The sequence below is a fragment of the Notolabrus celidotus genome, chromosome 4, assembly GCF_009762535.1.
Source record: "Notolabrus celidotus isolate fNotCel1 chromosome 4, fNotCel1.pri, whole genome shotgun sequence".
Lineage (NCBI taxonomy): Eukaryota > Metazoa > Chordata > Actinopteri > Labriformes > Labridae > Notolabrus > Notolabrus celidotus.
The window spans coordinates 30,273,625-30,294,722 of record NC_048275.1 but is presented as its reverse complement, the minus strand read 5'-3'; the positions used below and the strand labels follow the sequence as shown (position 1 = coordinate 30,294,722).

The window sequence follows — 21,098 nt, the reverse complement described above, 5'->3', positions numbered from 1 at the left end:
CAGTTCCTCCTTTTTGGTTGCATGAAACTGAATTAAGAAATGTGTAAATTGATTCAGGACAGCAGAAGGTAAAGTTCCAACTTCAAAGTCGAGTTCAGTAATGCACCATTCTTGGATCAGAGCATCAAACACAAAGCTCTAACCCATCATTTCATATGTCTTACCATGCAACCCACACTTGTTGAACTCTCCTCCACCTTCTACGTCATGCAAGACTAAAGAATTCTTCCTAAAAATCCTGTGTTCACTCAGGCTTTGTTTAAATACATAAACTCTTCTAAATAAAGATCTCTAGGATTTCTACCTAAAGCCTTCAAAGTTTGTTCATCTGCATGCTTTACAGGATAAAACCCAGCAGGGCTGCGAACAGCGACCACGTCTCCGTCTCATTCATATGTGTTCTCCGCCCGGCTGTTGGTGCAGAGGGAGGAGAGGCTGTTTGTTTGGACAGGAGGGGAGCAGCCGGGCAGGGAGGCTGTTTTTGGCCGCAAGCTTCAGTTGCATAATAGCAGGAAAGCAGTGGGAGAGTTCAGACTGGGAACAAGGGGGAGGAAGGGGGTGGGGGGTGAGGAAGAAGAGGAGGCAGTGCTCATATTTAAGTTAAAACCAGTAATTTTCTTTACCTCGTCACTTCTCCGAGTGATCCAGGGTTTGGGACAAAGACGGAGGGACCGAGGCGTGACGGCTTCCTCTCGGTCTGCAGTGAAGGAAGTGAAGCGGTGAACACTGATGTGTTGTTTTCTCTCTCTAAGTGGACACAGAGCCAGACCAGGTTCCTAGTAATCAGCCTCTTATCTTGTTATCAGAGTATTTTGAAGAAGAAACTGAATACTTTGAATTATTTTACAAATTTGCAATCTATAGTATTTAAGTGAAATGACAGGTCCAAATGTGAGAGATGAAAATGTTAAAGAATTTCACAGATTCTCAGCAACACGCTGACTCTGAACCCTGCTTTTCTAACCAAACATCTATAGCTTTCAGGAGATTTGACAGAAAAGGATGTGGGCCGTCAAGCAGTTACGTATTAGATAGTATTACGTTGGTAAACACAACATCAAATTTATCTCAGAACATCAAAGATAGAATTCACCAAAATCAGTATCCAAAGCAGTAATGAAGGTGGATGTGAATAGGTATCCAGACCCTTTTACTTGCCATCTTCACTCTTTCATAATCAACATTAGTTCATTGTGGAAAGGATAAATTAATCCTTATCTCTCTCACACACACACACACACACACACACACACACACACACACACACACACACACACACACACACACACACACACACACACACACACACACACACACTTTAACGCTATTTATTTCAATTTCAAACCCTAAAGGCTGATTTATACTTCTGCGTCGAATCGACGCCGTAGCCTACGCCGTAGGTCCGCGTAGCTCCCGTACCTACACAGAGGCCTACGCACGTAGCTGACGTGCACCTCCTCCAAAATGTAACTACTCGTAGAGCCGACGCAGACCGCAAGCTCTGTGATTGGTCCACTCGACGGCTTTGTCTTTCCCGCATTCACAGCACTTCCGGGATCCCGGACATCGGCCACACATCGGCCGTGTATTTCATCTCCTCCTCTCTATTCTTCATGTAATCATGTCTGTATGATACACAGCAACATGTATCAGCTGTAGATTAACAGAACACGCTCTGAATCGATGTGGAAAAGTAAACAGAGATCGTAGCAGGACCGGAAGCAGGCGACCGGCTATCAGAGAGACCACACTGCCCTCAAGTGTTTCGTAGGAGAATTGTTGCGCGACACGGACACATCGACGCACAAGTATGTGGGGCTCATGTCCGTGTCAGCCCCTGCTGCGTAGGGGCGACGCAGAAGTATAAATCAGCCTTAAGTCAGTGTAAATATTGGCTGCCCCACCCATCTTGAGCTTCAGGAGTCCCCAACTTCATTAAAATGTCCTGAAACATTTTTCAGAACAAAGTACTGAAACTGCTAAGAGAGAGGAGCTTTCTTGTAGGGGTGGGACAAAATATTGACACAGCAATATGGTATTGTTGTCCTGAATTGTGTGATACAATAATCAATGTGCCGGCACCAGTTAGTGCTATTTTAATTGGCAAAGTACAGAACTCTAAACAGATTATCCCCGCCGATTTGAATCACTGCATCACTTCTTCGTGACTCCTCATGGTGATGCTAAAGATATGAGGGGAACATGAATGGCAGTTAGTTGGCGGATATAGAAGTTGACAGGGGGGTAATAGAAGAAGAAGATGGTGGGATGTCAGACTTTGGTCAAAAGAAGTTAAAGGATGAGTTAGTTATTTTTAAAGCCCAAAAGAGGAAGGAAAGAAAAAGCAATTTTAGCCTATTTTATTGACAGTTAGTGAAAAATGCATTCCTACGTGCAACAAACTAGCATGATGCACAAGACTTACAGCCGTGCTTATGTTGCAGAAGTGTTACTTAAGTCTACAGAGGAATGGAAGCTGAGTGAAAAAGACCCAGTCGTAGTCATTGACATCACGGTGAATACAACTGTCGCTGTTATAAGTACTGGTGTTACAGGTTAGAAGAAGAAGAAGACACACTTTACAAGCGACTATCATGATGTACGATTATATGCAGACGATACATGGGCTATGCATCATATATCGTATTGTGTCATGACTCACCATGCACCCCTAGTGTGTTGAAATAATTTATCCCAAGAATAGATTTTGCATCATAAAACAGAATAAGAAGTGTACGATTTTTGGGATCCCTCTGGTTTCTGTTTGTAAGTTAATACTGGCCAATCAGATTTGACTGGGCTTGTGGCATAAAGCATCTGTGTGGTGCTCACGAGGCTGAACTTCACACTCTAGTAAGCTCATCAATTGTCACATTTGTTGACATTCACCAAAGAAAGGCAACGCCAACAATGCTCTAATACCCTCTGACAAGTTCATCAAACATTCCTCCTCTGCTATTTTCTGAACAACAGTGTTCTTTTACACACATTTCTATACATCCTCCTGTGTTCAGTGAAATAATGGATTGTAAAGTGAATGACCCTAGATCAATACTCTCCAGCTCGCCCACATCCTCCTACTTACTCACCTCATCACACGATCCATCCACAGTCACACTGACTGCTCCACACAAATGCACAGGGATACTATCCACCTTCCCTGTCTGTGTAAATATGTAGAAATCTCATTAGTGAGTAAAGATCACACATAAACCTTTGAGCTGAGCAGAAATACTCCTACTGTGTTTACCAATGGTTTTGTTTGACTGAACTGTTGACAATTTCTGTCATGTCTAATTCAACAGTACAAATAGAAGAACACAACGCTGGATTATGCGTGTATTTGAAAACGAGGATAATCAAACGGAGACACTGTGTTGACTTGTTGACCCTCCAAGCTTTGATGTGACTATTCTGACTTCTTGACATTTACTGGTACACAGTGTTAGACCTCTGCAAACAGAGATGAGGACCACTTAATGGTAATGTTTCATGTTAAATTTGAATCTATGTTGTCTTAAGTTGCAGACTAAACAAGTGTTTTTCTGCAGGAACAGTTTAATAAGATAAATTGAATGTTAGGATTTGGTCACTTGGATAGTCAGGGGAAATAGAGGGAGGAGCTGTTGCATGAAAGCTGCTAGTGAAAAACTGAAAGCTGTTACGCAACGTTTACTTCTTTCTCTCCTTCTCTGATCCTCTCCTGCAGCCTTTTATTCTCCTCCTCAATCCCCCCTCTCTCTAAGTGTTACTACAGACCCTGTTCTGCCTCACCTCCTCTCTGTGGGTGTGTGTGTGTGTTTGTGTGTGTGTGAAGCTACATCAAACACACTGTAGTGTTATGAGACAGGAATGGAAGTCATCACTGGATTTTATGGGCAGCAGTAACTAACAGACTGTATGTGTGTGTGTGCGTGCATCTGGGTGTGCGTGTGTGTGTGTGTGTGGTCCAAGGCTGATGCAACTCTATGACAACTCCATTTCCTAGTTAGACAAAGGATGGCGTGTGTCCTCTTCTGTTTCTAATGGAGAACACACACACACACACACACACACACACACACACACACACACACACACACACACACACACACACACACACACACACACACACACACACACACACACACACACACACACACACACACACACACACACACACACAGCACTTACCCTCATTGATAATTGATAGACTGTATGGCAGCTGCATGCTTAACAGTACTCAGTGTGTGTTCAGAACTGCAAAGTGCCTCCTGAGCTGTACCTTCATGATTGTATGAGTGTGTTTGTGTCTGTGTGTGTGAGGCCTCAGCAGAAACAGTGTAGTAGACTTAAATAACATGCAGAGAATTTATTTGTGTGTGTATATGTGTGTGTGTGTGTGTTTGAACATGCTGCACACGCCTGCCTGCACACATGCATGAACATGCTAACATGAACACATGATTAATTCAGAGTAAAGTTATCAAATATGGATCAACGAAAATACTCGACACATAACACGACACAGCTCTCGTGTGGTCTGCTGCAGCCTCCACTCTGATAGTTAAGTGTGGAAATGTCTTCAGATGTTATTGTCACATATACGGGGGAATGCTGCATGTCCTAGTTAAACTCAAACCATATGAAGAGTCAAATTGGCTGCAGTTAAGTCAGCTCATCTGCCTTTGTGTCTTTTGTAATCCTTTCAAGTGAGAAACTAGAGCAAATATCCTCCTTCACATTGAGTGTTTATGCTCTCTTTGTTTTCTACTCAAAGAATGACAGAATCTTTCTTGATACTGACTCTAACTTCAATGTTTTTCATTACTTGAATCAAACTTATAGCTTGGTAATTTTACAAGCGCAAAGAATATCTCTTGCTGTTTTGATGCATTACAATAAACTTAAAAAAAAAAAAAAAGGAGACACATGATAAACAGTGCTGTCATTGTTAAGATAGTTAAAATAAAGAATAAAAAACATATCAAAATGTTCAAATGCAAGAAAGCTTTATTGCCAATTGTGCTCGTACACAAGGAAACTGACGTGGTTATTGGAACACCGGTACTCAACAACAAGACCGTAAGGACTGTAAATAGAAACCTAAGAGTGTGTAGAGGTATGAGTAACCTTTTGAAATGTAAATTTCTGTACATTAAGCGATTACATTATTAATATTTTTGGTGTTGTAAAATTCAATATCACATAGAAAGCAATAAAAAATAGACAGCGTGAAGTATCTGAGCTTTTTCAAATCTTTGGATGTAAACGGGGGGCATCATATTGGGACCTGTTTTGGATCGCTGTGTCACAACATGCTGCAGGACATCAGAGTATTTTAACTGAATGTGAAACTTGGAAAGGTTTTTTATTGAATCCAGATATGTACAACTTAGAGTTTCTGTATCTTTGGATATTTGGTTTTGTCAGCTAGAGGTTCATTTTAATCACTCTCACATGATATATGCAGTCACAGTTTGAAACATGTAACTGTATTTTAGCTCATCACTGTGATTTATTTTGGACAGCCCTGTCATAATTACTTGGTATACAGTGGTAAATGTGCAGTATTTCATTTTAGTGTTAGTATCAAGTCAATAATGAGTCAGTTTAAGGGTTTCTGTCATGTAGAGTGTTTGCATTCTCATTCAGGTTCTCTCTTTGTCTCAGCTGAATCTCTGCTCTGAAAAAAACAACTTGCCTGAGTGAGCAAATGTGACCACATGACTTATTGATGGCGAGCGGCCTCTGTGCTGCGAGGAGTCCAGTTAGGTTTGCTTCACTTTAGTTCCACAGATCTGCTGCGACTCGGTTTGTTTTTTTTGGCTCGGCCCGGTTCAGTTCAGGCCGCTTTGAAGCCGTGAGAAGAGCAGAGACAAAGAAGATACTCTGTATGTCTGAAGAGCCTCAAGAGAAAATCAAAGTGACACAAACACAAAAGAGAAGCAGCATATGAACACTCAGCATCAATCACAAGTGAAAAGATGCATCTGTGTATGCGTGTATGTATGTTTGTCAAAGCACAACCAATGCTGGAAACATATGTCTTACAATGATATTTAAAAATCTACCAATGTTAGTTTTTTATTTCAACTGAAACACAAAATAGACAAAGTTATTAAGGATCAGGATCCCAGTAAACTTTAAAAACAATACACCACATACACAGCATTTATTCAAGCACAAGTTACAAAACAAATTTGGAGTAAAAAATTGCACACAGCTCCTGTCCTCATGAGCGGGTCAACAGTTAACTAACAGATTTAGTTCCCAGACTGAACTGGGAGGTGAAAGGAACGCAGGATCAGAGGTCAACGAGCTGCTGAGGGATAATAATTCAGTCAGACACAGTCAGAGACACACTCACACACACACAACACACACCACAACACACACCACAACACAGACAAAGCACATTACATACGAATAATTCATTACATGTACTTCCTCTCATGTTTTAGTTACAGGACGGATTAAATCCATAAAACCATATTTTAAAAATGCTCTCCTGCTCCTGTGTAAGCAGCTGATTGGACCCTGTGTGACCAGAAGTGAAATAGGAGATTTAAAAAAGAAACATCTAGGACACCAGGATACCTTACGATTTAAAACACGAAAATTAAAACATAAACTAACTTTTAGCAGAAATAAAAAATCTGCTGTTTGCTGGTTATCAAAAGTGTATCAAAATGTGTCTGATGCTCTTATGCTCGTGGACATAAGAAAAAAATAAGGCAAACACAGAGATAGGGACTTGATCAAGTAATTGCAAAAAATAAGGCAGAAGAGTTATTAGAAAGTTGTCATAAAGCAGCTAAATTTAAAAAAATAACCACTTTTGACTACAGTACAGTTTTTGAATTGTATTGAACTAGATTGTCTTTGTGTGCACCATGAAGTATTTAAAGCCACAGTGAGGAACTTTTGTTTTGTGTTGATTTTGGCGCCCCCTGTGGGTAAAGTTGTATGCCTTATCCCTTTTCTCTACATAGTTCTAAATACTATTCTGCAGTCAAACGTGTCAATCTTTGTGAAAAATTGCTGTTGAAAATATAGTGGTTTCAGTCAGTATCATGTTATGTTTAAATTGTTAGTCTTGCTGGTTGTGTTGTTTGTTTTTGCATTTAACAAAGAGGCATTGATCAGTGTCAGTTTCACTGTGTTTCACAACAAGTTAAAAACTCCTCACAGGGGCTTTAAAGACATTTGATAGGAAAAGATGAAGTATCATGCAATATGCTTATATTAAAAATGTATATTAGTCATTTTACATATATTTAAGTTTGATAGTAGTAGGCAGTCATGCTACCAGCTCTTTAAAGCATTACATAAAAATGCTAGCATGTTAACCCTTTCACTATCTTAGTTAGCAATAGAAAAAAGGTGAGCTACTATTTTATAAATAAATAATAATATTTGTTCATGGACAGTAATGGTGCTTGATACATCTTTTGGATGACTTCACCTAGCACATGTTGAAACAGGTGAACCACAGCTTGGTGGAAACTTTGACCAGCACGTAGCACTACTTAAAAGTCAGGCAATTACCATTATTTATCATCTCCTGATCTCCATGACTTATACTAGCACCTTCTAATAAACAGCATTCTCATTCTGATAGTATCTCTGTGTCAAAATCAGGGTTTTCTTCTTGTTGTTCTCCACCAGGTGTTCAAACCAAACAGGTGACTGCAGTTTTTCCTGTGGAAGAGATCCAGTTATAGATCTGATGTAAATAACAGATGGACTTGCTACTTTTTTCCTCTGCTTTTGTATTCATCCTCCTCCCTCTCTCTGTCTCTGTTACTGCCAGTCACACTGTGCTTGCTCGCCCTCTCTCTTTCTGTCAGCCAGCTCTGGAAGTCTGATCTCATCCGCTCCCACTGCTGACACATTCCTCCTCTTTCAGCCCATTATTCCCTCACTCTTTTGTCATTTTTGTGTGTGTGTGTGTGTGTGTGTGTGTGTGTGTGTGTGTGTGTGTGTGTGTGTGTGTGTGTGTGTGTGTGTGTGTGTGTGTGTGTGTGTGTGTGTGTGTGTGTGTGTGTGTGTGTGTGTGTGTGTGTGTGTGTGTGTGTGTGTGTGTGTTGCATATTCTCTCACATGACGGAGCAGAGAGGCCCCGGAAACATACTGAATGGTTTTATCTCACCCAGCTTACATCTTGGATAGAGTTAGATAAGTATGTGGGAGTTGTATTTTTATTTTTATTTTTTTTAGAATAACTTTCAGAGGCATCTGCTCTATGTGCTGATTTGAAAGCAACTTTAGTCTACAACATGTATAGAGATTAAACTTAAAACACTCTGTATTTGCTCTCCTTTTTATCTAATTTGGTATACTGTACAGTGTCTTTATTTATTAGCATAGGCTCACTGCCAAGACTTTCAAAAATCAAATCAGTGCATTAGTTATCCCTTTGGAAGAACCAGCTGTGTTTCTACAGCCACACCTATTCTGTCATAGCAATAGGGTTACACAGCATTTGATCAAATCCAGTTTCAGTATGGAGTCCACTTATTGAATCAAAATCCTTTCAAAATTCCTTATTGAATCTCGTCAGGTTTACCCTCTTTATTCTCAAATAATAAAAAGCTACATAAACTTCAACTTAAATAACAGACAGCTAAAAATGAGAAGCTGCTCTGTTTGTTAAGTGATGTGCTGAAACAGCTCGAGAGAAAATGTTTTGATAAAAGAGTGGAACCAACACGTTTTTTTTTCGCTGGAGATCAGATCGAAAATTTGAATTGTACATTTATCAACCTTTGGACCCTAAAATAAAGACTTTGAGGTGTGAGCGTGTCTGAAATTCTGGACCTGTACATGAACTCAACTTTCGCTTTCAATAAGATACAAACAGTACACAATTTATTAGTGTGTACAAAAGAAAGCCCTTTATTCTACCTTTAATGACCAACTGTGGCTGTTTAAAGTTACAGTATATTATGGAAACATTCTAAAAGTTGTTTAAGTTAAAGCAACATTATGGAAACTTTGAGATTTGGTTATGTTATTGTGCATGGCAAGCAGTTTTAAAACATCTGTGTTGCATAAAGAAAACCTTGACTTCCATTGATTTGTAGTCGGAGCTTTTGTTTTGTAGTTAGGAGATCAAGTGATGATGCAGAAATTCATTCATTCATTCATTCATCTATTGTTATGGTCTCTCCTGATTGGTCCCTCCTGTGGGCGCGTGCGGTGCATCCTCCCTCTCATACTTGTGATGAGCCAGCTGTGGATTTAGTTTCCAGGCTCTGCATCACAGTTTGTCCTCTGATGGAAGGACAGAGACGGAGCAGACTGCCAGAGTTTAGTCACCTCCGCTCAGTGCTGCAGGGCCTCAGTCTGCTGCTGCAGCTGTACTCCTATACTGCTCACAGCTCCATGTCACTCACAGAGAGAAAAGAGCTGTGATACTATGAAACATGAAAAGTTAAACAGAACATCTGCCATATACATTTTTTTATGTTTACATCTGGCACAGTGTTGAAACTGTACAGAGTCATAATTAGATCTAATTGTGATAAATGCACCACAAACATGTGTGCTTTATTGTGTAAGAACTGTCCTACTAATGAACTCAAACTATTTACTGGATCTAAAGTTTGGTGGTAATGAGTCAAAAAATGAAGCATTGTGCCAAAAGGACTGCAACTTGTTAATGCAGAGGTTAACATTGTAAGGGTTTTACATTTTCAAGGAAAACAAACTTTATTCGAGGGATGAAAAGTATTGTGTTAAACTCATGGATTCAGTATTAAAAAAGAGAAAAGAAAAACAGCAAACCATTTGGTTTCTAAATGAAGTGCAATCCTTTAATATTTGAGACAGTTCACAGCTAGTCAATTCAAATATCAGTTTTTAGGAAAGTGTGCATTAAGTTGACTTAACAATTAAACCTCAACCCCCTCGCTAGTCCGCACCAGAATAAGTACTCAGTTAAAGAATTATTCATATTTTTCATTATTATAGGCCGCTACAATACTGTATGTTGTCACTTGCCTGGTTGTCTGGTTAATGGCTACACCCATAGTGCTATAATGCTGTACTACCTGGATGTAAACCAGCACAGATGACAGATTACATGTCATTGTGCAGCTTGGCCGGCCTGTCAGTCTACAAAATGGAGATGTGTGTTATTCTGTCTGGTTCAACAGGCATACTATCACCACTCAACAGAGTAATGTAACAGCAATGATGATGGAAGTTCCAGTCTCATGTTGACCTGATGTTTCATTTAATTTGATTAAATTTGCCTTCACACACACTTTTTATTGCACATTTAAATAATTAGAGGAAAAAAGATTAGACTTGTCTTTTTAAAAGTTGTATTTTTGGGGCAATTTTGCTTTTATTGATTGGACAGCTGAAGAGAGACAGAAATTGTGGGGAGCAGAGAGTCCAGTTAGGAGAGTGGGGAGGACGTGCAGCAAAAAGTCAAAGCTGGAAATCGAACCAGCAACCTTTGCGACAAAGAAGATAGCCTCTGTATATGGGGTGCACTTAGACCCCTAGGCCACCGGCGCCCAAAATGTGTCTGTTAGAATCTTAATATTTTTTCACTCCAGATAGCAGCGTGCTGTTCATACCTGAATATTCACTCTTGACATAACTTCCATTTCTTCCCCCTGCTCCTGCTGATCTTTGATTTGTGATTTATTGTTTAATGTGTGCTGCAGTAGTCTGAGGCTGAATTAAAATCTGGCAGGGATGCAGCAGCCTGTGGCAGAGTGAGAACTGGATTATGGATAATTATGACAAATGTAACCACAAACCCGGTCTGTTTATTTAGAGAATATTTGAGTGGAAAATTAAAACAGAATAAATGAAACAGACAAGTAATGAAAGCTTGTTGCATTTTCAGCTCGTTGGGCCGACACCCTCAGGGTAAAACCATGAAAACAATGAAATCCTCTTTATGTGGAGGCTAAACAATTAGCTGTTATGAACTAAATGGAAAAAATGAAAGGAGAAGTCACAGAAGGATGTTTTTTCATGATGGAATACAGGCAAGCAAATGCTGTTGAGAGTTGGGCTTTTTGTGTGTGTGTGTGTGTGTGTGTGTGTGTGTATGTATGTGTGTATGTATGTGTGTGTTTTCAGTCCATTTGCCCATTGATTTATCAGCGTAACTATGGCAACTAGTAAACGCATTAGCAGTTAACCTTCTAAGATAACCTAATTACTCAGAGCAGAGATGCAGACTGTCGTGCAAACCTTCTAACTCTGTCACACAGGGAGGATTTACAGAATGCACTTTCACTTTTGTTATAAGCATCATTGAGATATATTATGTCATATCTGCGTCCATACTGCACTCCACTCTTCCATCTTTTCCTGCCGTTGAGGGTTTTGAGTGTGAGCAGCAGAGGTTGGTGAGTTATGGGAGTGGTACGGGAAGCAAAGATCTGTCAGCTGAAGTGTGTGAAGTATCTAAATGTATTTGCTGCTGCACCATATCATGCCAAAATTAAACACGCAGGAAGAGGCTGGACTCAGCGGGCTCTTTTGTCTCTCTTTGATACGCCCACGGACGCTTTTCATGTGTCACTTTGACTTTCTCATGAGAGCTGACGCAGGAGGATGATAACAGGTCTCTCTGTGCTCTGTCATTTTAACAATCACTGTCAGGACTCGGAGGATTCAACAGGAAGGAGACGCTCTGCCCATCTGCCCATCTGCCTCTCTTGAGTGGAGTCTTGAGATTGTTTAGTGTGAAGATCAATACATCCAAAGATGATGGAGTTACAACCTAGTGCTATTATTAAGGGTGTGCCATTGGGCCTGTTGTAGGGCCCACTGCAGTTTAAAAACTCAATGACAGGGCTGTTACTGTTTGACGTCCAATTGGTATTACATGCTAAGGCTGTTCTTATTCTTATTGTTAAATCTCCTGTGAGCAATCCTGATGATTTTGGCGCCCCCATGGACAAAGCTGTACCTCTTGTCTCTTAAGCTTGATCTTGTCTTTTCTTGTCCTATACATATGTGCAGGTGGCAGTTGCAGGTATTTTAAAATATAATGTAGAGATGGTCAATCTTGTTGTCGATAATTCTTAGGTCATAATGAGGCATCACTTAAGAGTCAAAATCTCCTCACAGGAGCTCTAAAAATACTAAATCAGCTAACATGACAATCCTGCTTTTAGTTTGGGATCTGCACTTTAAGATTATTTTAAAAAGATTTCTTTTTTCAGGCATCCCTGCTTCTTTTTTGCCATCCTTCTTTATTCTCTTTAACTCAAAAGAAACGTTTTTATTGGTGTGAATATCTCACTGATCATCAGTACTGCGACAGAACGTTCCATCATCCGCTCAGTCTGTTATCTCCTGCCCCTCTGTTCTCAGACCTGTGCTGAGACTTGGCGTCGGCTTGGGATGGCTCGGTTTTGAGCTCCAGCTGACGTTGAGCCGCTGTGTTTGATGCTGTTTCACTATGATGGTGTCAGGTCAGATAGCTGCTGCTGTCCTACATGGCTCTGTGTGGCCTACATAACAGTGCAGAGAGGAGGGTGTGATGGATCACTTCCTCAAGCAACACACACTCGCGTGTCCTAAATATACATTTACACCTCTGTGTGTGTGTGTGTGTGTGTGTGTGTGTGTGTGTGTGTGTGTGTGTGTGTGTGTGTGTGTGTGTGTGTGTGTGTGTGTGTGTGTGTGTGTGTGTGTGTGTGTGTGTGTGTGTGTGTGTGTGTGTGTGTGTGTGTGCGTGTGAAAAAACTGCAGTGAAAGTTGAAGCAACCTTGGAAAGAAGTTTGTGTCATGCAGGACTCGTCTTATAAAGTTTTTGAATAGAATTTAATTCCAACCCAACGGGTATTAAACTACACAAAGAAGAATTCTGTCAGCCAGCTGCTTGGGAGGATGACTATATGTGTGAAGAGGTCTAAGTTTGGCTATTTTAACGAAGCAGAAGATCAGAGGAAGCAAAATGCAATTTACATTGCAAAAATCAATGCAATAATTTTTTTGGGACACCTCAGAGAATCTATGTTTAAGTGAGATACTGGAAGACATAAAGGAGCAGAAACAAGTTTGTTCTCCCTGCAACAGAGTGTGTGCTGCAATACCTACCTAATCATTTCCCTTCTTCACTGACAAATTCTCTAATAAAGAAAGAATCTGAGTCATATCACAGATAAAGATTATCTGTTATCAGCCCTTATTTGAGGTAATTAAATCAGATTTTGTAAATTTGCATTGCTAATTTGGTGACTGAATTTTAATAAATTGGTTCTCAAAATCAATCTAAACTGTTACGTCTGTCTGTCTTCATTTTAACCATTTATGATTTTGTCATGTGAGGCTGTGAGGCTTTAGGAACATAAAAAAGTGTCACTTTCATGTGAACCCACCTGAGTGTGCCTGAATCTGTTATTTTTATTTCCTTAAGTGCTGCAAGGTTATGCGTGAAAACCATAGACTGTAAATAAAAATGGACAGCGTTGCTCCGCCTCTTCCCGTTGTACGGTTCTGAAGCCAAAAAATCCCCCTTCTGGGCGCCGCCATTGTGCAGCCAGAGCCTGTGAAGCCACTGTAATAAGCTCCGCCCTACAGCGTGGCGTCATAAGACGCTGTGTGTCCTTTGAAGTTTCCCTCTACGGCGGCTGTGAATCAAAGGAAACCTGGAAGTAAAACCCCGTTTTTTAAACTCGAATAACTAACGAAAAAGAAACTTTTCAGGAAAAAGAGTCCTTGAACACAAAACAGTCAAATAATAACTACATATAACCACAGCATACGGATGTGAGAAACATTCGTACGACGTGTATTTATTTTTTAAAGTTTGACTGCTCCTCCATTCAAATGAATGGGGGAGACGGATTTTTTGACCTATACTGCAGCCAGCCACCAGGGGGCAGACACACTGCTGAAAGCCTCACCACCAGCCACCGGAACCTCTCCCTTGGTGAAAACCCAGGTGTCGCGCGTGCGTGCACGCGCGTGTGTGTGTGATCTGTTGTACAGTTAATACAGATTTCAGACTGAGAGCTGTAACTGTAGTTTGCACAAAGCTTGTCCTGCGTGGGAGTTTGAACACTGCCTGGAACTCTGCAGGGTTGCGGTTGCCATGGTGAACAATTGATACTCAAATTATCAAGACCACTAAAAATACTGAGAATTGAAGACGAGTGTAGACCTCCATCTGTTTTTCCATCTGTACATGTGACAGAACAACATCTGTGCTGCAGGGACAGTTCTCACGTCATGTCACTTCTCCAGTTCTTCTCACTAAAGTTCAGATTCTGTCTCTTCACCTTTTAACAGCAGCTTTGTGGAGATGTTCTGTTTTTCTCCTCTTCAGTTTGAATATTAACAATAAATAACTATCAGTAAAATAGATCAGGGCTTCATTTTTGAAATTTTGGAGGATAGCATAGCATCACTTGTGTGCACAGAGTGCAGCCCACTTTCTGTTGTCAATATCAGTCAGATCGCCCAAACCCAGCGACTCTCACTTGATGTCTTATGGAGCCCTCAAGGTGACAAAAACGTCTTCTTCTTTTCCTCCAGATGTTTATTGTTCATGTCTCAGTTTTCTGCTGCAGCGTCTCTTTAACTCTTCTGTGTAAACTGTCTCAGTAATTTGGCTTCGCTGTCAGGAAACTTTTTCTTCCCTCTGAAGCTCCAACCGAGAGTCTTTGTGCTGCTGTCGGCAGCCTGATGAGTGGACTCCCACACAATGCATGCTGGGACACTGGTAACCATGGAGATCTGGGGTTTTGACTCGATAATGTTGGTCTTTCACAGTGGACCCAAAGAGAAAAAGAAAAGATGCAACATAATTCACGGCAGACGATAATTAAATATTTGTGAGACTTTTACACTCAAGCGACTTCAGCCAGACTGTGTCAGAGAGTGTTACATTTACTAACCCGACCACTGAGGAGCTCTTCTGTTTTTAACGTCATTGTGTGGCGTGATATCATGACCAGGGACCTCTTATCTTAGCCAAGCTTAGCACAAGATCAGGACCTACAAACTAAAACTCTGTCTGTTTTAATGATATCATGAAAACGTATTTTCTTTTGCGTTAGCCTGTTAGCATGGAATCATCATTTGTAACTGTCTGTTCTAGTAACGTTTAAGTGTTTGTCTGTTAGCATAATGAGCTAACCTTCCAGCTACTGGCTTGAGCATGAGTCGTTTGACCTCAAATAGTAGGCCCCCTATGATTTTTCTTTGTAAATTTACCATCATCTTTATTGGTAACTTAGTATGTTTGGTTTTGAGGTTTGTCGGTGTAGCAGCAATAAAGACTAGGCAGTAGGCATCCATAAGGACGATAATAACAGTCAAAGGCCTAGTAAAGCTTTGTTATAATTTAGTCCATTGTTGCAGCACCCTATATTGTAAGCATTAACAGTTAAGCAAATGGAGAAACTGAAATGTTGCACTTAACAGCAATCTTCAGAGAGAGCTGGAGAGAGCTTTAATAAGCGCTGATTGTAGTGGAGGATGCTGAGAGGTGGGAGGATGACGGGGGCGAAAAAGAAGGCAGAGGAAGATCCATGTGATGATGCCGAGATGCTCAGAAAGACAGAAATTTTAACAAAATGTGCTGGGAATTTTCATAAAACATAACAGGGCTGAAACTTGAGACATTTTTCATGATCAATTAATCCTCCAATAATTTCCTCAATTAATCCTTTATCAACAACTAAAACTACCCGCACTAATATATATTCTGTTTGCTATTGTGACTGAGAAAAAAGAAGCAATACAAAAAATTAATTGGTGGAAAAAATGAATAGAGTAATTTATTTTCTCAGCTTGTGTTTTACTAATCAAGTAATATATTTGTGTAACTACAGTTCTTAGACACACTTTCTCTCAGTCTATTTTGTCTCCATTCACCATCCTGTCATCTCTCTTTCTCTCTATTTCTGTCCTTCCTGTTCTCAGCCAGTGTCATTACTGCCTCTCCTCTCTTATCTCTCCATTCTGCCTCTCTTTCTTCCTATAAATATCCCTCCTGAGGATTTACACTCATACTAGCTTACTTCACTCAGGCCCACTTTCTCCCCCTGTCCCCTTTCTTTGCATGCTCTCCAGCCCTGAGTATTGCGTGAACGTGAGATTATATTCTAAGGTTAAATCGATATGTTTTTTGTTTTGGACCATCATCAAATTAAGTACTTATTGTAATGTTGTGAAATGTTCATCCCTGTTTCTTTTGAATTAAACGTAAAAATTATATGAAACTGGATCAGTCAGCATGTTACAGAAAGTCGCTCATCTCGCTGTCCCGCCATGACACACTTTCCAAAAACTCTATCTGTGTGTGTGCATGTGTGTGTGTGTGTGTTGTCATGACTCCATGGGTAGTGTGTGTGTCTTTGTTAGTGTGCTTTATTGCTTCTGAATGAGTGCACATTGTGTTATCTTCACTCTGGCAGCACACACGCACACACACTGTCAGGGTCTTAGCAGCAGCATATTTTTAGCGTAGCAACACAAGCAGATCCTGCAGCTGACTGGTTGTTGAGCCGCATGTGGGTGGCAGCAGATACCCACAATATCAGTGTGTTCCTCTGCGTCTGCTCAGAGGAATAGAGTTTTGGCTCTGCAGACCCTCCCCAGAAGAGGAAATAATCTCATTGGTAGAGCTAAACATCAGTGGGCGGAGCTGTGACGTGATGCAGAATAGAGTTTGGATTCATCGCCGTGGAAAAGGACAGGATGGAGGGAAGAATTTGACCTGGATCAGCAGTTTAAAGAACAGAAACACTATCAGCCAATCAGTGAGCATATCAGAGCCAAGCTGTTGGTCCTTGACTTCCTTTTTAGCCACATTTTGTAGGTTGGGGATAAAATATGTCTATATTAGTCATTTGCAATACTCTGAGATTTAAATATTCTTTAATGTTGTGCAAAACAAAAGCTGAAAATGATCCTCCTTTAGTGACTGGGACTACTGCATGTTTTACTGTTTTGCTTAAAAGCTGCTGTTGTTGCAGCCCAGATTTTCTGAAGTCAATAATTTGAATATGAATAATTAAAATGTATTTGTTTAAAAAAAAAAAAAAAAAAAACCTGTTGTACAGAAATGCCAATACTGATATTGTTTATCCTCAAAGTCTATGATACAAGTTGTAATATTCATTTGTAGATTTTTTTTCTGTCATGATCTTGGTTCATTGTTCTGTACCAGACTTTTAATTCTTGAAACATCTTTTTGCTGTTGCTGCTTTAAGAGGTTTGCACTGGTAGTGGTTCGCTGGCTGTGTATTGATACTATTTAAAGGATACCAAAGTGAAGTGGATGAGGTGTTTGTCACTTTAAGGAAATATCGAAAAGGACAGAGAACACATCTTGCGACTTACATGTGCCCTGAGCTGCAGTCTGTCCGTCTGTCTGTTTGGTGTTTCTGCTGCGGTGTGTTTGTGCAGAGTCATGGTGCCGTTTGCTGACTGCAGGATCCAAACAGACTCTTGGTGCTTAGTCGTTCTGCTGACTCGCTGCTCTCTGTTTACCTGCTCTGTTTGTTCAGACTCTTTCAGTGGCAGTGAACACCCTGCTAGCTGCAGTTAAATGAGAAAGACATTTAATATGCAAATCAGGTCGACTAAATAGAGGCAACACTTGTGTACATGACTTTATTGTTAATAGTTGTTAAAACCGTAGACTGTATATTAAAGGTTTAAACAAGACTAGATGACATGTATTGGTCACTATCAGACAGAACATGGTGCTAGATCAGTATTTATGGCAGTACTGTTTTTTAAGAAAGTTCTATTTGTACATCTTTTAGCAAAGGATTACATCATTGGGAGCTGCATTTGTGTCCGACTCCCCTTTCTTTCTTCCTATTGCACTACACAGAAGCCGTGCCTTATAGTGCAGTCAGTGGCAATAACCAACAGCTAATTGTTCCTAATGGCCTCATCTTAACCAGAAAAAACACTAGTGCACAGAAGAACTGCAAAATTATACTGTCGCAATGTTATGTCACAGCTTACAAAGGAACACAGTCCAGTCTTTGCTCAGTTACTTCTGAATATGATGGCTTCATTACTGCAGTTTGTGCAACTATACATTGTTTTCTCATTTTCTAAAGTCCATTAGTATTACATATGAACTAACAGATACTGTAATATGCAGGAATAGTTCTGATTAAGAGTCTGATGAAAAGCTTGTGTTTCTATCTTGCAGTATTTACACTTTTAGACACACATTTGATAATTTATTAAGAATATGATTAATCTCTAAGACAACCTGAGGAAGAAGATTTTGCGTTGATGATATTGTGTTTTTTTGAAGTTATATTTTTGGGGCTTTTATTTAGAGAGGATAGGACAGTGGATAGAGCAGGGAATCAGGGAGAGAGAGATGGAAGCACAACTTAACCACTAGGCTTAATCTGTGCTGGTTGATGTTGTGTTTTATGGTTCTTGAATGCCTCACATCTTTGATGTGTATGGGTGATGTTCATCTCAGAGCTTGTAGTAACACACAATGACCAGAAGGGGGCAACATGCTGTCAGTTTAGGAATATTCTCAGTGCAGATCAGGAAGAGGCTGCATCAACAAGCAACCAATCAGAGAGCAGAGTGATGGTCACATGACATCCACAAATGGTGCAGGGCAGGCTGCTTCCCTCAGACACATTATTACTTTCCCTCAACATTTTCCTTTAATTTCAGCTTTGTAGTTTAGACAGACAGAAACACGGTGAACTGCTCTCTGAGTATTAAGATACTATGAAACATTATAAAAATAGAACTCAATGAACATTTAAAGATGTTAGTTTCACAGCAAAGAAGTGTGTCACTAACCAGAACACAATATCAATGAAAGCTTTCAAGGTAGACATAAACCCATGTATAAATAACACCTTTCCTACAACAAATTGGTGGAATTGAATTATGATTTAAATTAAGTGTGCAGTGTATTTGCACTGTTAGTATCTCTATAGGCTTGTATATAGTGAACATAAATGTGTGGCCTTGTAGTGGCAAAAAAACCCAAATATTTTTCACTTTGCACAGTCTGCTTCATGTGTATGATGTTCTGTTTTCACTTTGTAAATGTCACAGTTTTTTAAACCCAAGGGTTCTGAATTCAAAACTGTAGTTTCATTGATTTTTTTGTTGCCCCTTGTAATAATTTGAAAAGAGATGCAGAGATGTTGGTGTGACTTGAGAGCTGACTCAGATGGGTGTGAATTTAGCTGAGTTTGTAGAAAACTAGCAAGAATAAAAAGGAACGTTCACAAGGTGTTTCTAACTTTTGAAATAACAAGAAATGCAGAAAGAAGCATCAAGAATTTCAATGGAACTCTAAAGATGAAATAAATGGTTTTAATGACTCAATTTGTCTTGCATTCAATTCTTCTGTTGCTGAAGATGTGGAGTAGAGGAAGACGGAAACAGATTGTGTCATGATGAATTGGTTTTCCGTGATTTTTCTGTCCAAGCTGTGTTTACATGAAAACCAAAGCTACAGTCCCAGTAAATTTTTCTAACCTCATTTTTCTTTCTTGTTGACTCTTTGCAGGTTTTGGACGAGCTTCTCAGTCTGACACTCAGAGTCGGTCTGAGAGTGTGTGAGGGTGTGCATTTGAGGGTCCCGTCGCTAACAGCAGCAGGCGGCAGGTGGAAGGACTCAGAGGCAGCAGCAGCGACGGAGGTGGGGGTGGAGTCGCAGCCAGGTCAAGATGACGTCTGTGGCGGCAGAGTTTGAACACATGGAGATCCAACAGCAGTTCAGTGATGGAGTCAACAACCGCTGGGACGCTGACGACTGGGACAACGAGAACAGCTCGGCCCGCCTGTTCGAGCGCTCACGCATCAAAGCCCTTGCAGGTAGGCGACCAGTGAATGTTTGATTTCAGCTCTGCTTTTCATGGCGCTGATATTTAGCTCCCATTGGTTGTCTGGGAGTTGTTTTTAAAACTTAGTATAACAGACTTTCATGCTGTTATCAGGCTAAAATAATCCTGTTATTCCCAGATGGTTTAGTAAATTATTTTGAAGCGGTTTGAGGATTAAATTAGTTCATCCTGGACAAAGTCAGTCTGAATCATAGCACCCTTATTTGAAATAAATTCTACATCAGTAGAGATAATAATGCAGGATGTTGGCCATGTTGACTCCCAGCATGCTCTTGAGAACAAAAGTATTGTGGTGTTGAGGATTAAATCTCCTGTGAGGAATTCTTGGTTTGTGTTGGATTTGGCGCCCCTTGTGGACAAAGTCCCACTTACATTCAACAATCAAATGTATCACTTGTAAATATTTGTTGGGGGAAAATGTTTCTAAAAGGCAGTTTGTCTTTGCTAGCAATTGCTAGCTTGACGCAAGTTAGCTGTATCTTTTTATCCAGCTAAGCCTGGATTTTTTTGAAGTCACAATGGTACATTATGTCTATGATGTTGTTGAATCTTTGGGTGTCTCCATCCTGTGTGTGTTTGCATGTTGACTCAGAAGGAGTTTGAATGGTTTCATTAGCTGTGGGGTCGCAGAGTTTGTGTCAACAAGGAGAACAATGAACCCTCTCAGAAAACAAGTTGCAACATTAGAATATCTTCCTCTTGAAGCGGTAAATATGACAGAGAATCGAAATGAAACTTCTGTTTGTGATGTGAACTTGTGTTTTCATGGCCTTAGTAGTCTGGTTCAGAAAAGCTAATGATTTATTTGTACAGATGCTTGCTGAATTAATGCCGCCTGACTTCCTGCAAACTTTTCTCACTCCAACACTCCGCCCTCACACCTGTTAATAATCTGAGCTAAAGAGTGCTAACAAGACCTATTAAGGAGCGTCAGCCTGGAGGACTTTAAACACCTCTGGCTCCTGGTGCACATTTCATTACAAGTGTCTGGGATCCAGATTATATCCACATGAGGCGCTTTAATTTACAGCTAGTAGCATCAACTATATAAGTACACGTTGGTCAAATCCTAAAGTCAGACATCCAACAGTCTGTCTATTTAAAATATTGCAGGTAGAAACAGACAAAAAAGAAACCAGTGTTTATCAGTCAGTATGGCTAAAACATTCTTAAAGTGATCTTTTGATTTATTTCAAGGAGCTTTAGTAACTAACACTTAAAGTAATATAAAGACATTTTTACTTTATGTTCATACGTATTTGTGTGAAGAAC

The 21,098-nt window shown here is 40.1% G+C and overlaps 1 protein-coding gene across 1 annotated transcript in view; it reads left to right on the top strand.

Moving 5' to 3' along the window:
- sptbn1 (spectrin, beta, non-erythrocytic 1) overlaps nt 1-21,098 on the top strand; it is a 134,893-nt gene that overhangs the window by 24,602 nt on the left and 89,193 nt on the right. The window contains exon 2 of the mRNA XM_034682116.1: nt 19,490-19,797. Coding sequence (XP_034538007.1) covers nt 19,650-19,797 — 148 coding nt within the window. The 5' untranslated portion in view covers nt 19,490-19,649. The remainder of the gene's footprint in view (nt 1-19,489; nt 19,798-21,098) is intronic.